The sequence below is a fragment of the Phascolarctos cinereus genome, unplaced genomic scaffold, assembly GCF_003287225.1.
Source record: "Phascolarctos cinereus isolate Bilbo 61053 unplaced genomic scaffold, phaCin_HiC Scaffold_4;HRSCAF=312, whole genome shotgun sequence".
In the NCBI taxonomy this organism is placed as follows: domain Eukaryota; kingdom Metazoa; phylum Chordata; class Mammalia; order Diprotodontia; family Phascolarctidae; genus Phascolarctos; species Phascolarctos cinereus.
Window position 1 is genome coordinate 185230655 of NW_027555847.1, and position 23691 is coordinate 185254345.

Sequence of the window (23691 nt, forward strand, 5' to 3'; positions counted from 1 at the left end):
TAACTCTCTTAGCTCTATCAGTTTTGTTGGGAAGAATATAAGAATATACATGTCTATTTCTAAATTTTCTGCATTGTAGGCATGATCCAATCATTGATTGGAATATGTCTTAGGATTTCTTGTTAGAGTAAAGGAACACATTCAGTTGAATATGTGGCAGAAACTAACCTCTTGGGTGACAGAAAGCTAAATATGATGTTTGAACTCTCACTCAATTGTGAAACGACTTTACATGCAGAAAACCAATACCGTAGGACTCATTTCAGGCCTATTATCTTTTCAGTCTTCATTCCATTCACTCACATGGTGCTTAATTTGACATTATAGAATTTTAACTCACTCTGTCTACTAGAACACTGGGTTAGATTTCTATAATTCAAGCTAAGTGCAGGAAATGCAGTTTGCAAAAAAAAAAGTATTTTGTTTTATTCCCTGAAGAGCTATGATCTTTTAGTTTACTAAAGTATTTTTAATGTCAGAAAAGGAGATTTCCTCAGCAGAGAAAAGAATTTGCAAAAAATCATTTTGCCTCACTGATTGAATACCTTGTTCTTAATAGCCAAAGTGAAGAGAATTAGAAAACCTCAGTTCTGAGTCCTGCTAAGCCACCAAATCAGAGGATAACTTCTCCTCACTTATTCTTCAACCTAAGAATAAAAGAGACTGAAAGACAGAGACAGGAAGACAGAGACAGGCAGAGACAGGTATGTAAGCTCTTTGTAGTCAGGGACTATTTCATTTTAGTCCTTGCATCCCAGGAGCTGTGCCTGACATGCAATAGGTGCCCAATAAATGTTTGTTGAGTTAAATCTTTCCATGTATAAAACACCGGTAGGAATGTTCAAGAGCAAGTTGAGTCCCTTGAATACTGGAGTCTCTTTTTTTTTTAAAGAAGAATATCTTTTTTTGTATATGAAGAAATCTGATCAAGGGAATTCAGTAATCAATTTGATGATCTGATGGTGAGTTTCTCTCTCTCTCTCTCTCTCTCTCTCTCTCTCTCTCTCTCTCACACACACACACACACACACACACACACACACTCATTGAACTCTAGTTGCTCTCCGTCACCTCAATTATCCAAAACAAAATTCTCTGTTGAACGTTCAAAGTTCTTTATAACCCAGCACGCTGTATCTCTTGGCTCTGGCCATTTTCTCTGGCTGTCTCCCATGTCTGGAATGCTCTGCTTCTTCATGTCCCCTTACTGCCTTTCCTGGCTTCCTTCAAGTTCCAACTAAAATCCCATTGTCTACAGGAAGCCTTTCCCCACATCCCTATGTGGATGAGAATTCCAGATTTAAGAGACAGCAGGAGTTGGTATAATCATAGAGTATAAGGTGTTTCTGGAGAGAGTAGCAACAGTTCCATAACCTTTCAGTTTGAGAGACAGCACCCATGACAAAAAGAACCGCATGGCATTAAGAGGAGCATTCTAGAGTCAATTATGCACCTGAACACTGAAGCCACAGAATGAAGAGCCAGGGACCTGGAATTTATATTTTACCTTTGACATGAGTTATTCACAGTGTGGGCCTTATGAGAATGCTATTACCTATCTAGCAGTCCCAAGTACATTTCCCTTCCAGGGTAGTCCAAGTTCTCAGAGTAAAACCATGGGTTGAATATTTGTTTTGGTCTTTGGGAGTAAAAGTGGGGATTTACCCAAATGTAAGAGCATTACTTTTCTAGCAATTACAAATTTGTTTCCCATCTAAGAGACATCCAAACCATAGTGGGCAGCCATGAATCAGAAGGTTATTGGGACCCTAGAGAAAGTAGGACTCATCGAAGGGGACTGAGAATTGTGTCAATTGTTTGGAGCTACTGTAAGCCCCTTATGTATTCTGCCTCATTGTTTATAAAATAATGTTTGTTCTTTGGTGTATTTTGATTTTTCTACAGAGTAGAATAAAGGCTATTCCTGTACCTCATTTAGACAATATTACCCTGGGTATCTTATGAGATTTGGGGTATGTGGGTCCAATTTCATCTACATCTATGAGTTACAAGCTATACTTGGATATTTTCTTAAAGTGGTATCTTGGTGTGGCATAATGAGCCCAAGAGAAAGTAAGATTTTGGAAGTAGCTCTTCGGGTTGAACTTGGCCCATATAAGCCTAGAGCCTGGGGTAGTGGGTCATAGGCTATGTATGTATTTTCTTCCTCTATAATACACTCAATTGTACCATTAGTAATGCAAAGTGTGGCAGTATAATATTTCAGATAAAAGATACTTCATAATACAGAATCACATAGTATTAAGAATGCTCACACACATGCTAGTAAAAATCAGACATCAGTATAAGTACAAAAATCCCTTATGTTCCCAAATCACTGTAATTCTATATTTAGTTACAAAGATAAAATGAAGCATTCTTTTGGGTTCAACATTTCAACTAAAAATCTGAGTTGAATCACAAATTATAGATTTAGAGTAGGAAGATTCTTTAGAAGTCAGTCCAACTCTCTAGTTTTGCAGATGAAGAAACTGGGGTACACTGAGGTGAAGGTCCTTGCCAAAGGTCATGTAGGTAAAGCCTGGATTTGAAACCAGATTCTCTTAATTCCAGGTACGGTGCCATTTCTACTTCCAAACCATGCCAATTATTTTCTGTAGCAATATACCATTATGCACAACAAATAGACTAAAATGTCATAAAAATGTTTGAGTTCATCCTATATGGAATTTTCTAGAATCTCACGCACGCATGCACACACACACAACACAACACACACACACACACACACACAATTTTATAGAATCATAGAATCTCAGAACTAGAAGGAGCCTCACATGTTGTCTGGTCTTGACTCACTTTGGAAATATTTCCAATACATAACTTTAGGCATTTGTAGGTCTCTAGAGCCCTAAGAAAAGTCACATTTGATTTGCTATCGAAGAAAAATATGTAAATCTGAAAAGACTACTACAGCCATGTTCAGAGAAATAACTAGCAATTCTAGTCCCTAGACTAAGCATAAAGATCGGTTGGGGAGAGGCACTTCAGGAATAGATCTTGGTGAGAAATATCCTTGTTACTAAAGTGTTTGCAGGGAGAAAGAGATCCTGGGATATGCTGAGTTTGCTAGAGAGATCACATCCAAGGAGAGGAGCAACTCACCTGTAGTACAAGAAGGCTTCATAATGCCTGGGCAGTATATAGAGATTACATCCACCTCCTTTGTAATTAGAGAACAGAATTTTGTCCTCCCTGCTAGGGAGAGGCATGGTAATAGAGGAAGACATGATGGCAGTCTTTTCCTTTGACCATGGTATTAGACAAACATAGCTGTGTGCAACATGTTGGACATTAGACTATAGAAGAAGAGTGCAATGATGATGGGACTTATCAAAGGGTGGCAGCCTGGGACTGGGTAAGAATAGGAAATAAGGCATGCCCTTTATTCAGGGGATTGTGGTGAAGAGATTGTAGAGGATTGCAGATCTCTGGAGGATTGCTGGGAGAGGAAGTACACTTCTTCCAAATATTGGACAGCCTAGGTTAAAAACCCAGTTGCCCTGCCCTAATCATAGCCATAATTTTTTATGTTGTTTTGTTTTTGGAGGAAATTTATTTTCCCTAAGAATGACAGCTACTTCAGCCAGTATATCTCTCATTCAGAAGGGAAACTATCATATTTTCTGGCCCTCATGCATTGCAGTTGCCATTTATAGTTCTTACCTGCTGGGGTCAAGGAAATACCATCTAATAGAGATAATTATCCTTGCTTCTAGTTGGTGCTGTTTACAGTACAGTATACAGAAGCTGTCCTGAGAGCTTGATGGAGATGGTTTTTTGAGCAGCACAGATGGTGTTGATAAATATTTAAGGTATCTTGGAGAATGGAGTGATCCTAACCCAGGGGGAAACTGGTCACTTTGTTTCAAGTGTTTTGGCCTCTGGAGTTCTAAGATAGAAACTCGCTTTATTGACCTATTAATATGTGCCTGGGGTGACTGAAGGTCTAAGCTGCAACTTCCTGCCTTACCTCACACCAAAGGCTTTTATTAATTACTTTGCAAAGGGCTCTTAATCTACCTCCTCCTCCCTGTGCCAGAGCATAATGCCACCAAGCAAGCATAATGTCAGGTGTTTAATAAACAATAATAAATAATTGCGATAAAAACATGGGAAGGGTATTGTATCTTTTAAAATATTCAGCTGACTAGAGAAACAGCACTGTCTAATAAGTCACTAGCTCCTGGTTGTAAGCTGGTTATAAGCCTCTGACTTCTTACGTGATCATGGTTATTCACTGGGGGCTGTGGTTATATTTATGTCTCTCTCCTTCACTTCCCTCTTTCCCCTAGTTGACAAGTTGCAGGCCCCATAGCCCAGGACTGGTCCTATTCATAAATTTTCTATTGATGGGCATGCCCACAAAGCTTATGATACCAAAAAAAAAAAAGAGCTAGATAGTCTGTAGTGAAAGTGACAGAGGATGTAGCTGGAACGTTGGTATTGTTTTGTTTTGTTTTAAATATAGAGAAAAGTATAGTTTTTCTAATATTATTTTAGTATTTTTTTTAAGTATAGAGAAGTAGAAGAGACAAAAGATACAAGACAGAGAGAGCCTGCTTCTAGATTTGCAGTCACTTAATTTTTTTTTCTTTTTTTTTCTTTTTTTTTTTTTTGTGAGGCAATTGGGGTTAAGTGACTTGCCCAGAGTCACACAGCTAGTACGCGTTATGTGTCTGAGGCTGGATTTGAACTCAGGTCCTCCTGACTCCAAGGCCAGAGCTCTATACACTGTGCCATCTAACTGCCCCTTTTGCAGGCACTTCAGCATGATAAAGCTATGCTAGCAAGACAGTGCCCCAAAGATAGGAGGAGCAAGTTCATGAGGCCAGTTGTGAATTTGTGTAGTGGTGAGAGGCTGGAGTCACGTTCAGAGCTGAGTAGTCAAAAATGAGAAGCAATAGGATCATCTGAGGATTCAGTATCTTATCCAGATTGGGAGAGAGTTCCATGCTACCCTATACAAAGGTGTGAATCTGAGTACCTAAACTGTATCATTTTAAACTCCCGGTTTGGGGTTTTTTTGGGGGGGCGGGGGAGAGTGGTTTGGGGATGGTTGGGAGGTTGTTATCTACAGGCAATGGGGAGAAGTTTGAAAGTGAATGCTGGAGATGGTACCTTTAATTTAACCCTAATTTCACATACGGTTGAGAAGCAGAGTTTTCTTCTGGTGAGTGGGAGAGTCTAACTGGATAAATCTACACGTGCATATACGCGCACCACCACCATTACTACCTCAAGCACCTAGACTAATAATATGCATATTGTTACTTAAACAACGGCCAGAGCCAGAGACAAAGACTGAGAGCATAATAATTCTCAAGTTTTGGGTGGAGGTTATAACCACAATGGTAGTGTGCCGGTATCAATACCTGTCCCCATTATTGAGTAGGAATAGGTACCTGAACAGTAGAACCACTGGTGGGATAAGTATGGTGGTTCATCTGGGTTTGTTGGGGTTTTTTTATTTCTTTTTTGGTGAGGCAATTGGTTAAGTGACTTGCCCAGGGTCACATTGCTAGTAAGTGTCAAGTGTCTAAAGCCACATTTGAACTCAGGTCCTCTTGAATCCAAGGCCTGAGCTCTAGCCACTGCGCCACCTAGCTGCCCCTTGGGTTTATTTTTTTAAGGGTGGATTTTTTTACTTAAGAGAAAGAAACAAATTGTTTCTCCTGGAATTTTAATTTTATTTATTTATTTGGAAGTTTTGAAAAATGGATTTTCTTTTTTATTATTCTGAACTTGGCACACCAACTTCTGTATCATCTCTAATTTATCCTGCATATATCTTGTTTGTACATAGATGTTCCACTAGGTTCTGATGATTCTTTATATTTCTTCTGATTTTATTGTGATTTTACCTTGTTCATTTCCTATTTTATTGATCTGTTTTTTCCATCATCTCCTTTTAAATCGGATTAGCTGAAGTTTTATCAATTTTTTTTAAAGTGAGGCAGTTGGGGTTAAGTGACGTGCCCAAAGTCACACAGCTAGGAAGAATTATGTGTCTGAGGCTGGATTTGAACTCAGGTCCTCCTGACTCCAGGGCCAGTGATCTATCCACTGCACCACCTAGCTGCCCCATCAATTTTTAAAAAAACAGCTTTTAGTTTTATTTAGCATTTCCATATTTTTGGTTTCCAATTTATTTTTTCCTCTTATTTTTACTATCTCCTCTTTTTTCTAATTTTAGTTTGGTTATTTGTTGGCTTTCTAATTTTTAAAATGCGTATTCAGTTTATTAATCTCTTTTTGTTAGCTATTTTGTGTTTGTAGGGTTATGAAGACTGCTTTGGGTACATTCCAGAAATTTTGGTATATTATTTTATCATTATTATTTTCTTTTAATAATTGTTGTTTCTATGATTTATTCTTTGACCTGTTCATTACTTAGGATTTGGGAGGTGGGGAAGTCATGTGAACAGGACAGTATCCTTCACCCCAGCCCAGTGTCTAGGTGTGGCATTATGGCCTCTGCAGGGCCCCAGCTCTGTCCAAGGCCCTAGCCTCCGTCCTACTGCTCCAAGGGCTACTTTACTGGGGTCCAAAGCATTCACTATTCCCTGAAACCCCTCCACAGTAGCTCAGTCCTGGGGACGAGGCCCTAAAAGGGATCCATAAATTGGGTGACTTCCAGGTGGCAGAGGCCCCAGTCTGGCCCAGTGGGGTCCCTGACCCCCCGCTGGTGAGGAACATCGAGACCCAAGCGGAGTCCAATGAGAATATGGTCCAAGATGTCTCTCTCCTGAAACACATACAGAAAAGCAAGCGGGGCTTCATCAGCATCAAGCTGCTCACCTCCTTCAAGAAGGTGAAATATCTAAAGCATGACTGGCACCTGACATGCTTTCCTCAGCCCTGCTGGAGTTGAATGAGGAGGCCACCAAAGTGCATTGAAGGATCCCTGTCCCCGACTGGCTCTTGAGTCTCTCACGAACCAAGTTGCTTCTGGTGTGGGAGAAGCCAGAGCCTGGGTTCCCCAAGGAGTCTAATGTACCAGGAACCTCCCTTGCAACAGCTCAGCCCACAGGCTTCCTGGCAGCTGTTAGCAGTCTCTTTGGCCCCTTTGGGGTGCTCACTTCTATTCATGTCCCATGGCCAGGAAAGAAGCTCCCCTGACATGTGGTGGCCTATACAGTCTGTTATCCTGAGCTTCTCCACTATCACTGTGCCCTGGTCCAGTTTGACAGTGTGGGGGCCAGGCCTTTAGCACCTTGCAGGAAGACCCCAGGGACTTCCATGTGGGGAGGCTAGCCAAAAAAAAAGCCACAGCAGAAATGGGACTGGGGTGGAGGAAGGCAGTACCACTCTAGTAGCCCCCTGCACCAGCTCAGAGGCTGAGGGGCCCAAACCGTCTCTCACCTCCTAACCCGCAGGGCCCTTTACCTACTATGGTACCTTCCTGGACCTGGGGCCCCAGCCCTGTTCTGCCCTTGCCCAGGATCAGTGTGAGTTGCCTACCCAATGGCCCTGATGGCACAAGAAGTTTTCACCACCACATTGGATATGTGCTAGAGCCCTGAGCCCACAGAGTAGACCAAAGTCCAGTAAAGAAGTAAGAAGCATGGAGAAAGGAGGGGCAGCAGTAGGGAAAAGTTTGTTTCAACTTGCTCATTTTTGTGACTGCCTCCAATAAATGATGCCTCAGTTTCTGATTCAGAAAAAATAAAGTTAAGTCTGCATTTGAACATATGTGTGTGGGGGAGGAGGGTGCTCTGAATCAATGACTATTTTAATTGTGTAATGGTCTCCAATGGAGGTAGTCATGTAAATCATTCTCCTGGTTCTGTTTGCTTCATTCTTCATCAGTTCATTTAAATCTTCTCAGATATTTATGACTCTGTCCTTTTTGTCATTTCTTATGGGAACAATCATATTCCATTATATCACAATTTCTTTGGCAGTTCCCCAGTTAATGAAAACCCACTTCTTTTCCAGTTCTTTGATTTATCAAAAAGTGCTGTTACAAATATTTTTGTCTATATGAATCCTTTCCCTCTATTTTTGAGCTCTTTGGGTATATAAACCTAGAAATGTGCTTTATCCCAAGGCAGCTATTATAGACTCTTGGAAGGGGACCCCACCCTCACCTCCATCCAGTTTTTGTCTTCTCTGATTGATGGATTGCTTTTGTTGCTTTCTCAGAATCTCGTGGACAAGATAAAATGGACAAAAAGGAGGAAGGGCCCCTACGTTTTTTCTTTTAAGAGACCTATCACAAAGTAGGCTATTCCTCCTATAAAAGTTCATCCAATAAGAGTCTGAGCTAACCAGTTCATCCTGAATCACTGAAACCTATCCTCTATCATTCACCAAGGGACATATCAAAACCTTCCATAGGAAGATATGATTAAAATCCCAATATAAACCCATCACCGGGTCAGGGGGTGTGTACAGTTTAGTGACTCTGAGGGTATGGCTCCAAATTGCTTTGCAGAATGGCAAGACCAGGGGTGGGGAACCTGCAGCCTCGAGGCCACATGTGGCCTTCTAGGTCCTTGGTGCATCCTTTTGACTGAGTTCAAGTTTTACAGAACAAATCCTTTTATTAAGGAGATTTGTTCTGTGAAGTTTGTATTCAGTCAAAGGGCCACACTTGAGGCCACAGGTTCCCCACCCCTATCACTAGACCAATGAACCTGGGTGACTAAAAGGATGATTGTGTCCTCCACAATAATATACAAGTAAGAAATAGGGTTGGGTTTGAGGGGGAAATAATGTAAAAAGGTTTTCAATGCAAATTACAACTCATCCATACTTCTAATGTGTGCTTCTCTCAATCTCACCCAAAATAAAAAGGAGGGTGCTATGCTTCTTATTCACAGATCATTGCCCTTAATGGGAGAACTAAACCTCTAAGGGGTCCCTGCCTCAGCCACAAGGCGATATGAGAGGCAAGAGGTGGGTATACTGCCATAAAGTCTCTGTAGAAGTTGTGCTATAAATTCTCTGAGGGATCCATTCCCAGCTTGGGAGGTATATTATTGCATAGCAGAGGGAATGAGCACAGTTAATAAGTGCTGAGGGATAAGGTGTGAGGGTATCACCTTTGGAGCTAAGACCACAGCCCCTTCCCCATAAGCCCAACCTCAACTTCAGACAAAGAGAAGGATCACTCTGCTCTTCCACTGAATGTGGAGAAAAAACTTTTCTGGGGGCCGTAGTGGACAGCAGTCAAGGGATGATTGAAACTTGAAGAAGTGAACAATGTTAAGGTGTTCCAAGCAAGCCATGCAAAAGTGGGTAAGTTGCACCTACAAACATATATAATTAGATTTGAAAGGGCAAGACATCAGATTGAATACAAAGGGCTTCTGGATGCAGTGTAATTAAGTGAAGAAAAAACTAACTTCAAAGAGATAGCTTTGAGAAAGAAAAAAGATTCAAAATATTTTCATCTGTATGTGCTATGGAAGCAAAGCAAAGAGGCCACCCCTAGTTGCCCAGATTCAAAAACAGGATCTTACAGAAAGCCAGTGAGAAATCTAATAGAGTATAGAACTACTCTGGAAAGGCGGATTGTGGGACTAGAGGTCACAGCTGCCTGATGCAAGAGCACCATCAACAGAGCACAGAGTTCTTTTCTGTCACAAATGTGGAATAGATGGCCACCCATGTCCTAATTACACTGAGCCTGGGTTGGCTTTAGGAAATGAGGACAGAGGTCAAACCATACCCTGATTACTCTTAGTCTGACTTCACTGTTAAGTGTTCCTGGAACCTTTCTGCCTGAGGACATAGAATTTTGTACGGAAGTGATTTTCTACACTGAAGGTTTAAACTGTTCCTTGGAGCTGGATTCTATTCTAGGCATTTTATGAGAGGTATCTGTAAAAGATATCATAAAAATCCTATGCAAGGTCCCAGATTCTGTGGACCTAGTCACAATGACTAAACATATTTATACTAGTTCAGCGTGAGCAACTTCTTAGAAAAGAAGCAAAGTTTCTCTGTGCATGATGGCAGATGGAGAACTGTGAAGCCTGAGATGAAGGGACTTTAATCTTCATATTGCTCTGGGAGCTTTGCCTTTCCTCACTCCCACTCCTACCTCACTGAAAGATATTTCCCGCTCAGATATCAGCATCCTGGTGAAGTGCCCTGGAAGGTCTGTCATAGTTATGTCTCCATTGCCTCTATCACTCCATTGTAGTGAAGGTGAAAGTTGGAGCAGGCTTAAAAGAAAAGATAATAAATTGTGGGCAGTAGCAAAAAACCTTCCACCGCTTAGACTACATGGTTTCCCCTCTTCATATTTGCCAGGTGGTTGAGTATGTGTACTCTAGGGCTGGTTCCAGAAAGTTAAGGACTCTCCTCTGGGATATTAAGTATGAGAGAACACATGCATATCCCATGTGCTTTTCCCCAAGGCTTCTTGGAAGGGGACCCCACCCTCACCTCCACCCAGTTCTTGTCTACTCTGATTAATTACTTTTTTTTACTTTCTCAGAATCTCATGGACAAGATAAAATGGGAAGAAGGGCCTCTACCTTTTTTTTTAAAATAGACCTAACACAAAGTAGGCTATTCCTCTATAAAAGTCCATCCAATAAGAATCTGAGCTAACCAATTCATGCTGAATCATTGAAATCTATCCTCTAATCATTTACCAGGGGACATAGCAAATCTTCCATAGGAAGATATGATTAAAATCCTAAGCAAAGTTTCACTACTCTCTAATTTTATCAAGCTAAGTTGGTTATTCCTGTGAACAATACCCTACTATAGTATGCCATATTCCATATATGTCATATATGTATGTAGTATGTCCTTTATGTAATCTATATATTTAGTCATTTTATGCCATTCTTATGTGATATTGTATGTTCCGTATTGAACATTGATTATGTTCTATGTATCAATCCATCAATTAATTATCCTTTAATAAGCATGAACTTCGTGCTAGGCTTGCATACACTAATTCTAGCTTCATGTAGTTCTAGAATGAATGCTACATACATAGACATTGTACTTCGTGGTTAAAATTATTACCTGTGACCACATTCTTTGCTAAGTTTTGATGCCTATGATGTTTGTTTACAGATGTTCAAGTGTAATTCGAATATGTCTGCTCAGGTCAGCCATGCTCACTGTTTCTGAAGAAAGGTGAGCCTGGAGGCAGCTAGGTGGCGCAGTGGATAGAGCACCAGCCCTGAGTTCAAATCCAGCCTCAGACCAAACACTTGACACTTACTAGTTGGGTGACCCTGGGCAAGTCACTTAACCCCAATTGCCGAAAGAAAGAAAGAAAGAAAGAAAGAAAGAAAGAAAGAAAAAGAAAGAAAGAAAAAGGAAGGAAGGAAGGAAGGAAGGAAGGAGGGAGGGAGGGAGGGAGGAGGAGGGAAGGAAGGAAGGAAGGAAGGAAGGAAGGAAGAAAGGAAGGAAGGAAGGAAGGAAGGAAGGAAGGAAAAGGTGAGCCTGTAAAGTTTGTGATACTGAAAGTGCCAAAGAACCTGGATGGAGTAATCAAGATTAAGGAGATTTAAAAGAAGATTAAACGGTCATGGAATAGTCTCTTTCTTATGGTAGGACTATAATAAGGAGTCTATATGCTAAAGATAGGACCAAGCTTAAGAGTTCAAGGATAAATATTTGTGGCAGCAAGAAGATGCTTCCAGAACGGAGTAGCCTGTGGGTGGTAGAGATAATACCACTTAGGACTGAGGAATGAGGGTCTGATTCAGATCAGAGGAAGTCTGAGTTGATCAGTAGGAGGTTTGAATTTAAACACCTTTACTATGTCTCTTTGAGTTCTAGGTTTGCTGGTTCACTAAAAAAGATCTCAGCTTCTGGGTTTAGGAGGTCAGGCCTCTAGCCTGTATAGTGACTGTTTTAATACAGTTGGTTTTCTTTCTTTCTTTCACTTCTTTACTAAAGAGTAAAATAGTCCTCAATTCTTGCACATTTAATTTTTGTGACTTCAAGAATTAAAGTGATGTTGTTAGTAACCTCATTTTCACTTTTGAGTTGGCAACTGTGCACATTCTTGATTATGTGCAGTAAAGAAAAATGATGAGAAGTCCAATGTATGCAAGCTTATGGAGCAGCTGGTATCCTGCTTGGTGCTTCACTGGTCTTGTTCACTCTACCGTTGTAAAGAGCTCCCTGTGAATTCAAAGTGTCAGAGGTAATGTCAAGACCTCATAAGTCTCAGCATTTTCCAACAGCAGTGACTAAAATCTCAGCAATCTCACTTTTGGTTTTCAGAGGGCAGCCAACATAGAAGAGGCTTACAGCAGCAGTATAGGATTGCCTGTAATCAATTTTGTTTGTTTGTTTTTTATTGAGATGTTAACACAAAAGGTCACAGGCTCTGGAAGGAATTACAAGTGAAAAACGTTTTGCATGTTACCAATTTTATTTTGTGTACTGCATTTTATGGGTTATTTCATGGTTACTGTGTTAGGAAAAGTATTATCAGAAGTAATGTTTTGCTATAAAAAATTGTTTGTAGGAAAGTACATTTTCAGCAATCTCTAGGGAAAGATTACAGTTTTTGGTGGCTGAAAGAACCTAACCCCTATTTCCCGTAGGTTCAGTGGATCAACATTTGCATTTTTGACTTTTGTACTGTTTTCTAGAAATATTACCTTCACGTAAGTTAAGCATTGACTGTAATTATACATTGTTATCTCATGTCTCTGTGGTCAACTCCATTTTGCCAGGTGTAAGTTTGATTAAATTCCGTTGAAATACAGCATAGAAGGCAAGATGATAGAGTTTTCTACTGATGGGTGAGTGCAAGAACCAGTACAAAGTCCAATTGTATAAATGCATACACAAGCCCCCCCAATCATAAATTTATGAGATGAATCTCGACAGCCACAAAAGGTGCAGAGCAAGGGAGTAGATACAGCCAGCTCTCTGAAAGCCATAGAGAGGTTGGCCTTTTATCGGGTCTCCTTTTGGTGCTTAGTGTAGGATATAACTGTTAGAGGGAGCATGAGATTGTCAGTACCTGGCTCTCAACGATGAGGATGAGTGTGGTCAGGTACCCGGGCAGCACACACCCACACAGGAATATTGTATTTTCTTTTTTTAATTTCTTTGTTAGTTTTGTGCAACTGAAGTTTTTATTCATAGTTACACAAAACCTTTCAAGAGACAAACTCTTATTAAGCAGACACTTGATCTTAAATGAATGGAACTACACACTGGAACAAACCACACTAATCTGCTGAATAATGAACCAAATATAAACCAAACACACACACACACACACACACACACACACACACACACACACACACTCACTCACTCACACACATTACTGAATTGTGAATCAAGCCAATTTTTTCAATAGAAGATTTTTGTCAAAAACTGTATTTTTTCTTCTTTTCTTCCTCCCTTTTTTCTTTCCCCTTTCCCAGGCCTAACTGAATACGTGAGTAACCCATGGGCAGCTAGATGGTACAGTGGATAGAGTGCCAGGCCTGGAGTCAGGAAGAGTCATCTTTCTGAGTTCAAATCTGGCCTTAGACACTTACTAGCTATGTGACCCTGAGCAAGTCACTGAACCCTGTTTGCCTCAGTTACCTCATCTGTAAAATGAGCTGGAGAAGGAAATGGTAAACTACTCCAGTATTTTTGCCAGGCAAACTCAAATGGGTTCATGAAGAGTTAGATATGAGTGAAAAATGACTGAACATCCCAGGGTACCATATGTTGGTTTGCCCAAAATAGTATGTCTTAAAGATATAAATGTTCACTTTGCCCAGGATAACAAAAAACAAGGGGCCTGCCAAGACCTGTCCCCTGTCTTCCTTTTTTGTGGTTCTGTCCATCTTCATCATTGTAGTTAAGTTTATACATTTATTTTAATCCTCTTGTTGACTTCTTTGTTTTTTTTTTTGTTTTTTTTTTTTTTACCATCATGAAAGTTGCTTGCCATGGTATATATGGAACTATTTGGTAATGTTTAGCCTCTGTACTGGGCAAAGAGGCTATTTGGTGTTCTGGCATCTGAAGTGAAACATTAGCCATCTGCCCCTAAGCCTTTTCTTAAACTGTTGGTTCTTTTTTTACCATCCGACTTAAGAAAGGACTTGTAAAGGACACTGGGCATGTATTCTATTTCTGACCACGGGAGAATGGTTTGCTATTTAGGCTTCTTAGTTCAGAACAGCCCAAATGAAAAGACATTGCTTTTCATACTAACTCAGAGCATGGTCACAAATTCTGAAGAGCCATTTTGAAAAATTTCTGAAAAGATACAAAGATTAATTTAGGTTTTCCAGTATGCTAATTTCTACCACCCTTTTAAAGTAAGGCATAGAGTTAGAACAAAAAATCTTGTGACTTAAGTAGCTTCTATGCAATTTGGCAAATGACAGGACTCCCTGTAATTTATGCCAAATAGCAAAGACACATAATTATAGCACCAATTTTGAAAGGCTGATCAAGAGGCATCATCCCCAAGAATCAAAGCAATTAGGTGAATACAAAGAAAAGCTTTTCACTTTGAAAAAACTTTGTCCTTTTATCAATGTAGAAATATTTTTACCAATTGGACAAAATATGAAATGTAAGGTTTTTTTCAATCTGTTATAATTTTTCAATAACATTGTATTCCCTATTAATCTTCCCTAGAGATTTGAAATCTTTCACAGTTTTACAATTAAATTATAAAATCCCATAAATTAATATTATCAAATCAATTTTTTTCTTACATAGAAATGGCAGAAACCCGGTTGTTCTTCATTTCATTCAACAAAAATTTATTATAAATCATGGAATCATAGTTTAAATCTAGAAGGATCATTGAGTAAAGTCCCTCAATGTAAGAATGAGGAAATTGAGGCTGAGAGAGATTAAGTGGCTTGCTCAGTCACACAGCTGGTGAATATCTGAAGCAAGATTTGAATTGAGACCCTTTTGACTCCATCTCCAGTCTGTCTACTATATTGTCTAATTACCTCATTCCCTTACATTATAAAAGTATGACTCAGATGGGGCAACTAAGGCTTTCCTGCAGGCATTAAAATCTAGGGGATACTATCAATATCTAAGCTTCTGTAGCAGGTAGGAATAACTGAGTTTAACACCCAACAAAGAAGAATAATTAGTTAAGATAGGAAGCTCTCAGATGGCTTGCTTCCTCCCCCCAGGTGGCCACACCCCAGATAAACCCTTCCATAGAAGAGCCCTGCCCTATTCTTCCACCAGTTCCAGTATCCCTAGCATTTGCTTCCCAGTATTGAAGGGTTTCAGTCTCCTTTTAATGAGGCAGTGTCCCAGAATCTTTCCCCAAATCGCATCTTGTGTCCTGAAATTGTAATTTTCTTAATAAGACCTCATCCTCTCTATTCAACTGGATTTGTTTTAACAAATTGATGCTTGCTCTGGCAGACATTTGTGTGGTTCTTGATTCTAGAGAAAAAATTGCTTATGTCTCTGCTGCTTTGTGTAAAGCACTAGGTACTATGGGTAATAAAAGGCACATCCCTTGTGTCAAAGAACTTACAATCTAAGAGGGAAAATAAAACAGGGATACAAATAACTATGAAGAGCAACCATTTGTGATAGTTATATATTAATAGATATGGTGTTACAGAACCTACTGTACCCTTGTATGAAATTTAAATTCAATTAACATTTGTCAATCATTCAGTATGTAGAGAGCACTGGGTCCAGGTCCCAATTTTCAATTCAAAACACATTTATTAAGCAGTAACTTATACTAAAAACTGGAAGCAGATTCTGAGGGTAAATAAAGCATACCCATATGGAGTATACAGTCTTATTCAAGAATATGACTCATACTGGGGGGTAAAAAGCCTAACTGATAATACAAAATTTTATATATACCCATAATATATTTGTATGTCATAATTTATATAATATATTAACCATACCTTATATAAATATATTATATATTAATAATAGATTTGTATATTATGTTTATTTTATATATGTGGGGAACGAGAGATACAGAGAGACAGAGGTTAAGTCAAATACTTTTGACATTGAGTTAGAAAGGTCATTACTGTTTGAAGAAATCAAGGAAGACTTTCCAGAGGAAGTTGTATTTGAACTAAGCTTTAAAGGATGGGTAAGACTTCAACACATGAAGAAGTATGGGATGTGTTTGTGGAAACAGCTGGAGCTTAGACTACTTTTCAGAATCATAGAATCTCGAGAGTACATTTGGTTCAAATTGTACCTGTACAAGAATACCCACTATAATATGCCGACACTCTATCTCAAGACAATTCATTCCACTTTTGTGTAGGTTTAATTATGAGGAACTTTTTCCTGAGATCAAGCCTAGATATTCTTCCTTGCAACTTCTCTCAGGGTCCAAGCAAAGTAAGTCTAATTCCTCTTTCAAGGGGTCATCCTTCGTATACAACTACCTCTAGTACTTGAAGAAAGATAATTTAAGATGCGAGAAAGGCAGGGTGACACTCAATTACAGAGTAACTTTTTATAATATATAACAATGAAAAAGAACAGTGAACATATTTTTAATATTCATATTTGCTGTACTTAGAAGTTATATAATGGAACAAGAAAAGTTTTCCATATTGTGAAAGAGGCCACCTGATGAGGTGGGTAGTGAGGTGGCTTTGGAGGCAAGACACCTAGGTCCTAGTACTTACTAATTGTGTGACCTTGGGCAAAGCACTTCCTCTCTTTTACCTCAGTTTCTTTATCTGTTGAATGAAGGTGTTAGATAAGATGATCCCTAAGCAGAGGTTCTTAACCTGGGGGTCTGCTTTTTTTTTTTACATTTTGATAACTATTGGGTATTTTATTTTATTCATTTTAAAACATTCTGAGAAGAATCCTATAGGTTTCATCAGAGTGGCAAAGGAGTTCATGACACACAGTCAAGATTAAGAATCCTTAAAGATTCTCTTCCAGCTGTAAATCTATCATCATTTTTTTTTAAAGTGACTCATGATTTTGAAGAGTCTTTTTATGTCTCAGGCTGACCATGTCCCTTACTATTACTGATAGCAATATCCAAATACAGACCAGGTGAATGCATGAGATTCTAATTAACTTCCTTTATGAATCTCAAAATTTTGCCAACATAGATTTACTGTCATTGCTTTAGTTCCAAAGAGGCAATTTTTTTGTGTGTGTAAATGGGGTAACTAGCTTTGAAACTACTTCATGAGTACAGGCTAATCATACTTTCCCATGTAAATGGTATAATTAAAGACAGTAGAAGGATTACCTTGCCAAATGTATCCCATACTGTTCCTGATCATGACCAGCAATTAGTCAATGCTGAGAGTGTAGTTTTGTCACAACCCCATATGTATGAATTGGTAGAATAGGCATATTAAACCAATTTTCAGCTTATTCAAAACACAAGCAAAAAGTGCATACTGAGGCAAAAGAAAATAATCACTAGTGAATACAAATATAATGCTTTTATACTAAAAAGGAGGGTTACAAACAATGGAGAATCATTATTCTTAACCTCCTCAAAAAGGGTATAGAAAATGATCTCATCGTATCTGATCTTAGAATGAAATTTATTGAACAAATAATGTTATTTAGAATACAATGGGTCTGGAAAAAATGAAGAGAAAAAAGCAGCAAAATAAAGATAAATGACAACTCTGATGAGAGGGAGGGTAATACGACACATGTTTTGCTCCAATATGGGTTGTACTCTGGAGAGGAATGAGCTGGCATGTTACCAAAAGGCAGCCTGGAGAGAGAAAAGAAGATGCCAAATAGGCCACAAGATTCTTTCCTCAGCTTCCCTCAACCATTTAATACACATTGGGGGGCCAGAGGGTGACATTTTCCCATATTCTTGTCTCTGTTTCCATGTCTTCCTTCAGATTACACTCCAACAATTGTTAATTTCTTTCGGTCTTAGCAAATTGGAGGTGGGAGTAAATTCCAGAAACATGAATTTTGAGAATTGTGGAATTGGAGAAGAAGATCATTGATAAGTTGGAGAGTATTCCAAGGAGGGCAGTCAGTATGATGAAGGGCCTTAAATCCATGAGGGCTAGTTGAAGGAACTGGGCATATTTAGCTTGGGGAAAACATGACTCTGGGGAATATGATAGCTTGTCTTTAAATTATTTGAAGGTCTGTCATAAGGTGAGATTAGACTTATTATCTTTGGCGGCTAGGTGGTACAGTTTATACAGCACTGAATTTGGAATTAGGAAGACTCACCTTCCTGAGTTCAAATCTGGTCTCAAACACTTACTAGCTGTGTGACCCTGGACAAATCACTTAACCCTATTGGCCTCAGTTTCCTCATCTGCAAAATGATCTAGAGAAGGAAATGTGAAACCACTGCAGTATCTTTGCGAAGAAAACCCCAAAGAGTCAGATATGACCAAAAAAACCCCAAACAAACCAAAACCCTAAACAACATAATATAGTGCTTTAAAGTCTGTAAAATGCTTTATAAGTATTATTTCATTTGATCTTCACCACACCTGCCTGAGAGGTAGGTGTTCTTATTACCCCCATTTTACAGATGAGTCAAGTGAAACAAAGATTAAGTGATTTGTTTAGGGCCAACAGCTAGTAATTATCTGAGGCTGGATTTCAGTTCATTCTAGGTTCAGTACTTTATCTACTGTGCACCTAGCTTCCATTAACTTAATGTGTGATCTTTCTTCAATGCCACAAATTAGATATGTTATTGGAGGAATTGAATTCCAATGACAATTTTTTTATAGAAATGAAAATTCTCCTATAAAGTAAATAAAAAATACTGAGAAATTGTTGCTAAATGGAAGGAGAGACTGCAGCTTCTCTTCCCAAGAAGTAAATAATGAATTAGAGGCATAGGTTTCATTATGTATCCAAAGGCATTAAGAAACAACATTGTGTGGGATACTTGGTCATTGCATGTTGCTGTGCTTGCAGTGAACATAAGCAAACAGATCACCATGAATATAACTTTTACTTTTATTACAGTATTTATTGCAGAGGATGAAAAGATAGAGAAATTATATGAAGAACTTAATATAATCTTTTTAAGTCAGTATTAAACTGGTACTCTATCATTTCAGTGTAAAGGTTGGCATAGCCAGTAACTAAAGAGGTAAAGTGGTATAGTGCATAGGGCATTCAAGTAGGGAAAACCCAGGAAGAGCTGGGTTCAAATCTTTACTCAAATACTTATTAGCCTTATGACATTGTGTAAGTCATTTAACCTTAGTTTCTTCATCTATAAAATAAATGGACTAAATATGATGGCCTCCCACATTCTTTTCTAGCCCTAAAGGTATGCTATAAAATATAGTTTGAGATAAATAAATTAAAAAGGCAAAATGTTTGTAGTTTATTCAAAAGATTCACAACTATGTATCTTAAAATTTTTTTTTAAAGGAGAGAAGTGGAAAGAACAACTTCATTAAAAATGAAATTGATTATGTTACCCAAGTGTCGGATACTGACCCCTTGATATTGACTGGGTTCAGTTTTAAGGACTTTGCCCTTTATAGCAATATCTGTCTTGTTTTGCAGTTTTTCCTGGACATCTCAGAACCTTGCCCATGTTTCTCGAAACCCAGACCTGTGGCTAAAAGATGATTAACAAAAAAAATTACACCTTTATTTCATTTCATCTTTGAATTTTATGTAACTTAATTGATTCCCTGGTGATTTCTTATCCTGGTAGTGTAGTACTTCTTCTGTAATTTATAGTCTGGTGGATTTTTTCTATTGTTCATTTTCATTTTTAATTCTAAATAGAGTAGGATGGTTTTATTTTGTTATTTCCTAAAATGTGGTATCTAGGTTTTTAGTTTGGTCGAAGTTTTCAGGGATTCAATGTAATATAAATTATATTTTGATTGCTTGTTCAGTCATTTCAGTCATGTCTAACTTTACATGACCCTGTGGACCACTGTCCTTGGGATTTTCTTGGCAAAGATATTGGGGTGGTTTGCCATTTCCTTCTTCAGTGGCAAATGTAAGTTAAGTGACTTTCCCAAGGTCACACAGTTAGGAACTTTCTGAGTCTGGATTTGAACTCAGCTCTGTCTGACTCCAAGCCTAGCATTCTATCCCACTGTACCAAATCTAGCTGCCCAAATTATATTAAAATATAAATTAATTAATTTATTTGCCTCACCTTAACCTCTTTTCCAGGTTAGTTGTTTTATAGTAGCAGATGTCTTACATGCCTTTCGATATTTTTCAGTTTTTTACTGTTCTTGTAACTATTATTATTTGATTGAATCCCTGAATTGTTTGCTTCATTCTATTTTTCAGAGTCTGCTTTTTGAGTAAGATTTCCCACCTTCTACTTTAAGCTATTTTTTCCTTAAGAGCTTTGATTTCATTGTTAATCTCTCAGCTAATTCCTCCCAGGTGCTCTTGTAGACTTTGTGATCAAGCCATTCTTTTCTTTGAGCATCAATATGTACTTTTCTTTTTTTTTTTGGTGAGGCACTTGGGGTTAAGTGACTTGCCCAGAGTCACACAACTAGTGAGTGTTATGTATCTGAGGCCGGATTTCAACTCAGGTCCTCCTGACTCCAAGGCCAGAGCTCCATCCACTGAGCTACCTGGTTGCCCTGACATGTATTTTTTGTGAAGTTACTCTCTTCCTTTAGCTTTACCCCATGGGCTTCCTTAACCAATAATATCTCTTTGTTGTGTTCAATTTTCTTCTCTTTGTTAATATCTCCAGGTCTCAATTCCTGATTTGGGACTTTGTGCCATAAGTAGGCTCCACTCTCTTTTTTAGTCTTTCTTGGGAGGAGGCAGGTACTAAAATTGTGGGTGGAATTGAGTGCTACTAGGCTTTGCCTCCTGACACAATCTCTGGCTCCTGCCTTGCTCTGCAGGTTACCCAATATAGCTATTGGCCTTGGTTCAACCTCTGTCTTCTTTCAGCATTTACAGCCAATTCTAAACCATGCTGCTTGTACTCCATTCATTCTTCTTGTTGCTCTCCCACTGGATCTTGGACCCTGGACTCTATTAGGTGAGCTTTTGACATATCTTCCTAGGAATTCAGGCCACCATACACCTCCCAGTCATTCCCATCCCCATCCCCTTCTCTTGTTTTCCAACTCTCTATGTGTTATTTCTCCTATTAGAATATAAGCCCATTGAAGGCAAAGATTTTCTTGCTTGCTTATATTTTTATGCCCAGTGCTTAGCACACTGCTTGACACATAGAAATCGCTTAATACATGTTTTTCCATCCATCCATTCATTCATTCATTCATTCATTCATTCATTCATTCATCCATCCTCAGTAACAGAATTGGTACTACCCCCTACTTTGGTCCTGATGGGCCTTAGTGGGATGTAGATAATCCTGCTAGTCTCCTGCAAAATTCCTGGGCCTATAATCCGCATCCTAGAAAGCTAGCCCTGTATTCTCCCATGGTTCTAAATACTCTGAGCTGTCAGTGCCTAGCCCTTTCTCCTTATGTAATGAACTATAAAAATATAACTCTATTCCCTGATGTCATTCTTACAGAACAGGGCAAGATCCAGGTTGCTTCAGGTCTCATTTATGGGAGCTCATGCTGGATTCACACTCCTGGAATATCTCTCCTCAGACCCCTCCCCCCAACCTAAGCTTCAGGTCCTCCTTTATATACCATTCAAAGAGCTCATATACACTTCCTATACACTTTAGGCTCTGTTTACTCAAGATCAGTCATGTTTCTACCTTTCAAAGTGTGACTGCTCTGAACATCTACAAGTTGATGGTTGTCTTCTTGTTTAGTCTTTGAGTGTGTGGAGGAGGTTATAACCTACTTTTCTTTAGTCTTCTTGATCATTGTTCTGATGCCCTTTTAAATCTTTACTGAGATGTTAGTAGCTGTGTGTGTGTGTGTGTGTGTGTGTGTGTGTGTGAGAAAGAGGAGAGAGAGAGAGAGAGAGAGAGAGAGAGAGAGAGAGAGAGAGAGAGAGAGAGAGAGAGAGAGTGTTGGGTTTCTCTAGAATATTTGCATTCACATCTTAAATGGAAATATATCCATCACTATTTCTGAATCCACCTGCATTTATTAACATTTATTGGTTGTACCTAAAGGATAAATATCAAGATGGAAGGAGGTCACTAGTGAGTGCCTCAGGAATTTGTTCTTGACTCTGTGTTATTTGTCACTTTTATCAATAACTTGGATAAAAGAATAGATGGTACATTTATTTAATTTGCTGAAGACACACCCCTGGGAATCATAGCAAATACATTGGACATCAGAGTCAAGATTTAAAAAATTATCTTGATGGATTAGAATGATGGCTTCTATCTAATAAAATCAAATTTCATAGGGATAAATTTAAAGGTCAACCTAGGTTAACATTTTCAACTTCATGAGTACCAAATGAAGAAGTTGCAGAAAAGTGACATAAAAGCTATTTTTAAGTCTATGAAGGGTCAGAACAGATATTATACTTGTTCTGTTTTGTCCCACAGGACAGAAGTAGGAGGAATAGATGGTAATTTCCTAGAGGCAGGTTTTAGCTTTACGTAAGAAAAACATGCTAACAATGAATGGGAAAGTATAGTGTTCCCTATCATTGTAAGTTGTCTGATGTATTACGATTTATCATGGATGTTGTCGAGGAGATTCCTGTTCACATGTGGGTGGCAAAGGAAATGGCAAACTATTCTAGTGCCTTTGCCAAGAAAACCCCAAATGGGGTCATCAAGAATTGGACACAACTGAGCAGCAACAACAATGGGTGGTACTAAGTACCCCAGTGGTCCTTTTTAATTCTGAGGTTCTGTGATTCCTTATCAAAATAGTGTTGATGAAATTTATTTGTAGGAACTAAAGTTTTAGAGTGTAAAGGAAAATAATGGGGAAACACTTCTAGACCTAAAATTCTATCATAAACTAGTAATCATCAAATTTATTTGGTACTGGGTAAATTGGAAAATATGTCAATGGGTTAAACTAGACAAAGAAGAATCAAAACAGTTGAATTTAACAAGCCTTTGTTTGAGAAAACTAAGAGCATAAATTACTTGGGAAAGAACTATTTGACAGGAACTTCTGGGAAAACTGAAAGACAATTTAGACCAACATCTTACACCATATGCCATAATAAGCTCAAAATGGATGTGTGACCCAAATATTAAAAATTATGTCAGAAAAAAAATTGGAGAGGAACCAGAGAATGAGATATTTTTCATAGATATTAGTAGGGTGAAAATTCTGGGATGTAATTTTGATTATATGAAATTTCAAAATAGTATTTGCATTAACAAAACTATTGCAAATAAGATAAGAGAAAATAGTTGAAAGGAAAAAAAAACCTTTGCATTAAATCTCTGATAAAAGTTTGCTATTCAAGATATGGACAAACAGTTCTTTAAAGATCAAAGGATAGGAACAAAGAGTTTTTAAAAGAAGGATTTCAAATTTTAACTATATGAAAGATTGTTCCAAATTACTACTAATAAGAAAAATGCAAATTCAAAGAACTCTGTTTCACCTTGCACTCAGCAAAGTGGTAGTGATGATGAAAGATAGGAATTGTCAATGTTGAAGAGGTTGTAGAAAGACAAGTACACTAATATGCTATTGCAGGAGCTATGAATTGGAGAAACTATTCTGGGAAGCAATCTTGGAATTATGCTGAGGAAATGAAACAAATATACATACCCTTTGACCAGGGATCCCTGTGCTAGACACTCTAAATCAGTCAATGAAACAATGAGTATGAAGAATGCAGGGAAGCATGAGAACACGTAAATGA

At 38.5% G+C, this 23691-nt stretch overlaps 1 protein-coding gene across 1 annotated transcript in view; it reads left to right on the plus strand.

Moving 5' to 3' along the window:
- Nucleotides 1–5104: 5104 nt before the first annotated feature.
- TMC1 (transmembrane channel like 1) overlaps nucleotides 5105–23691 on the plus strand; it is a 226033-nt gene continuing 207446 nt past the window's right edge. Inside the window, exons 1-2 of the mRNA XM_078151730.1 lie at nucleotides 5105–5194; nucleotides 6608–6835. Of these exons, the coding sequence (XP_078007856.1) occupies nucleotides 5105–5194; nucleotides 6608–6835 (318 nt within the window). The remainder of the gene's footprint in view (nucleotides 5195–6607; nucleotides 6836–23691) is intronic.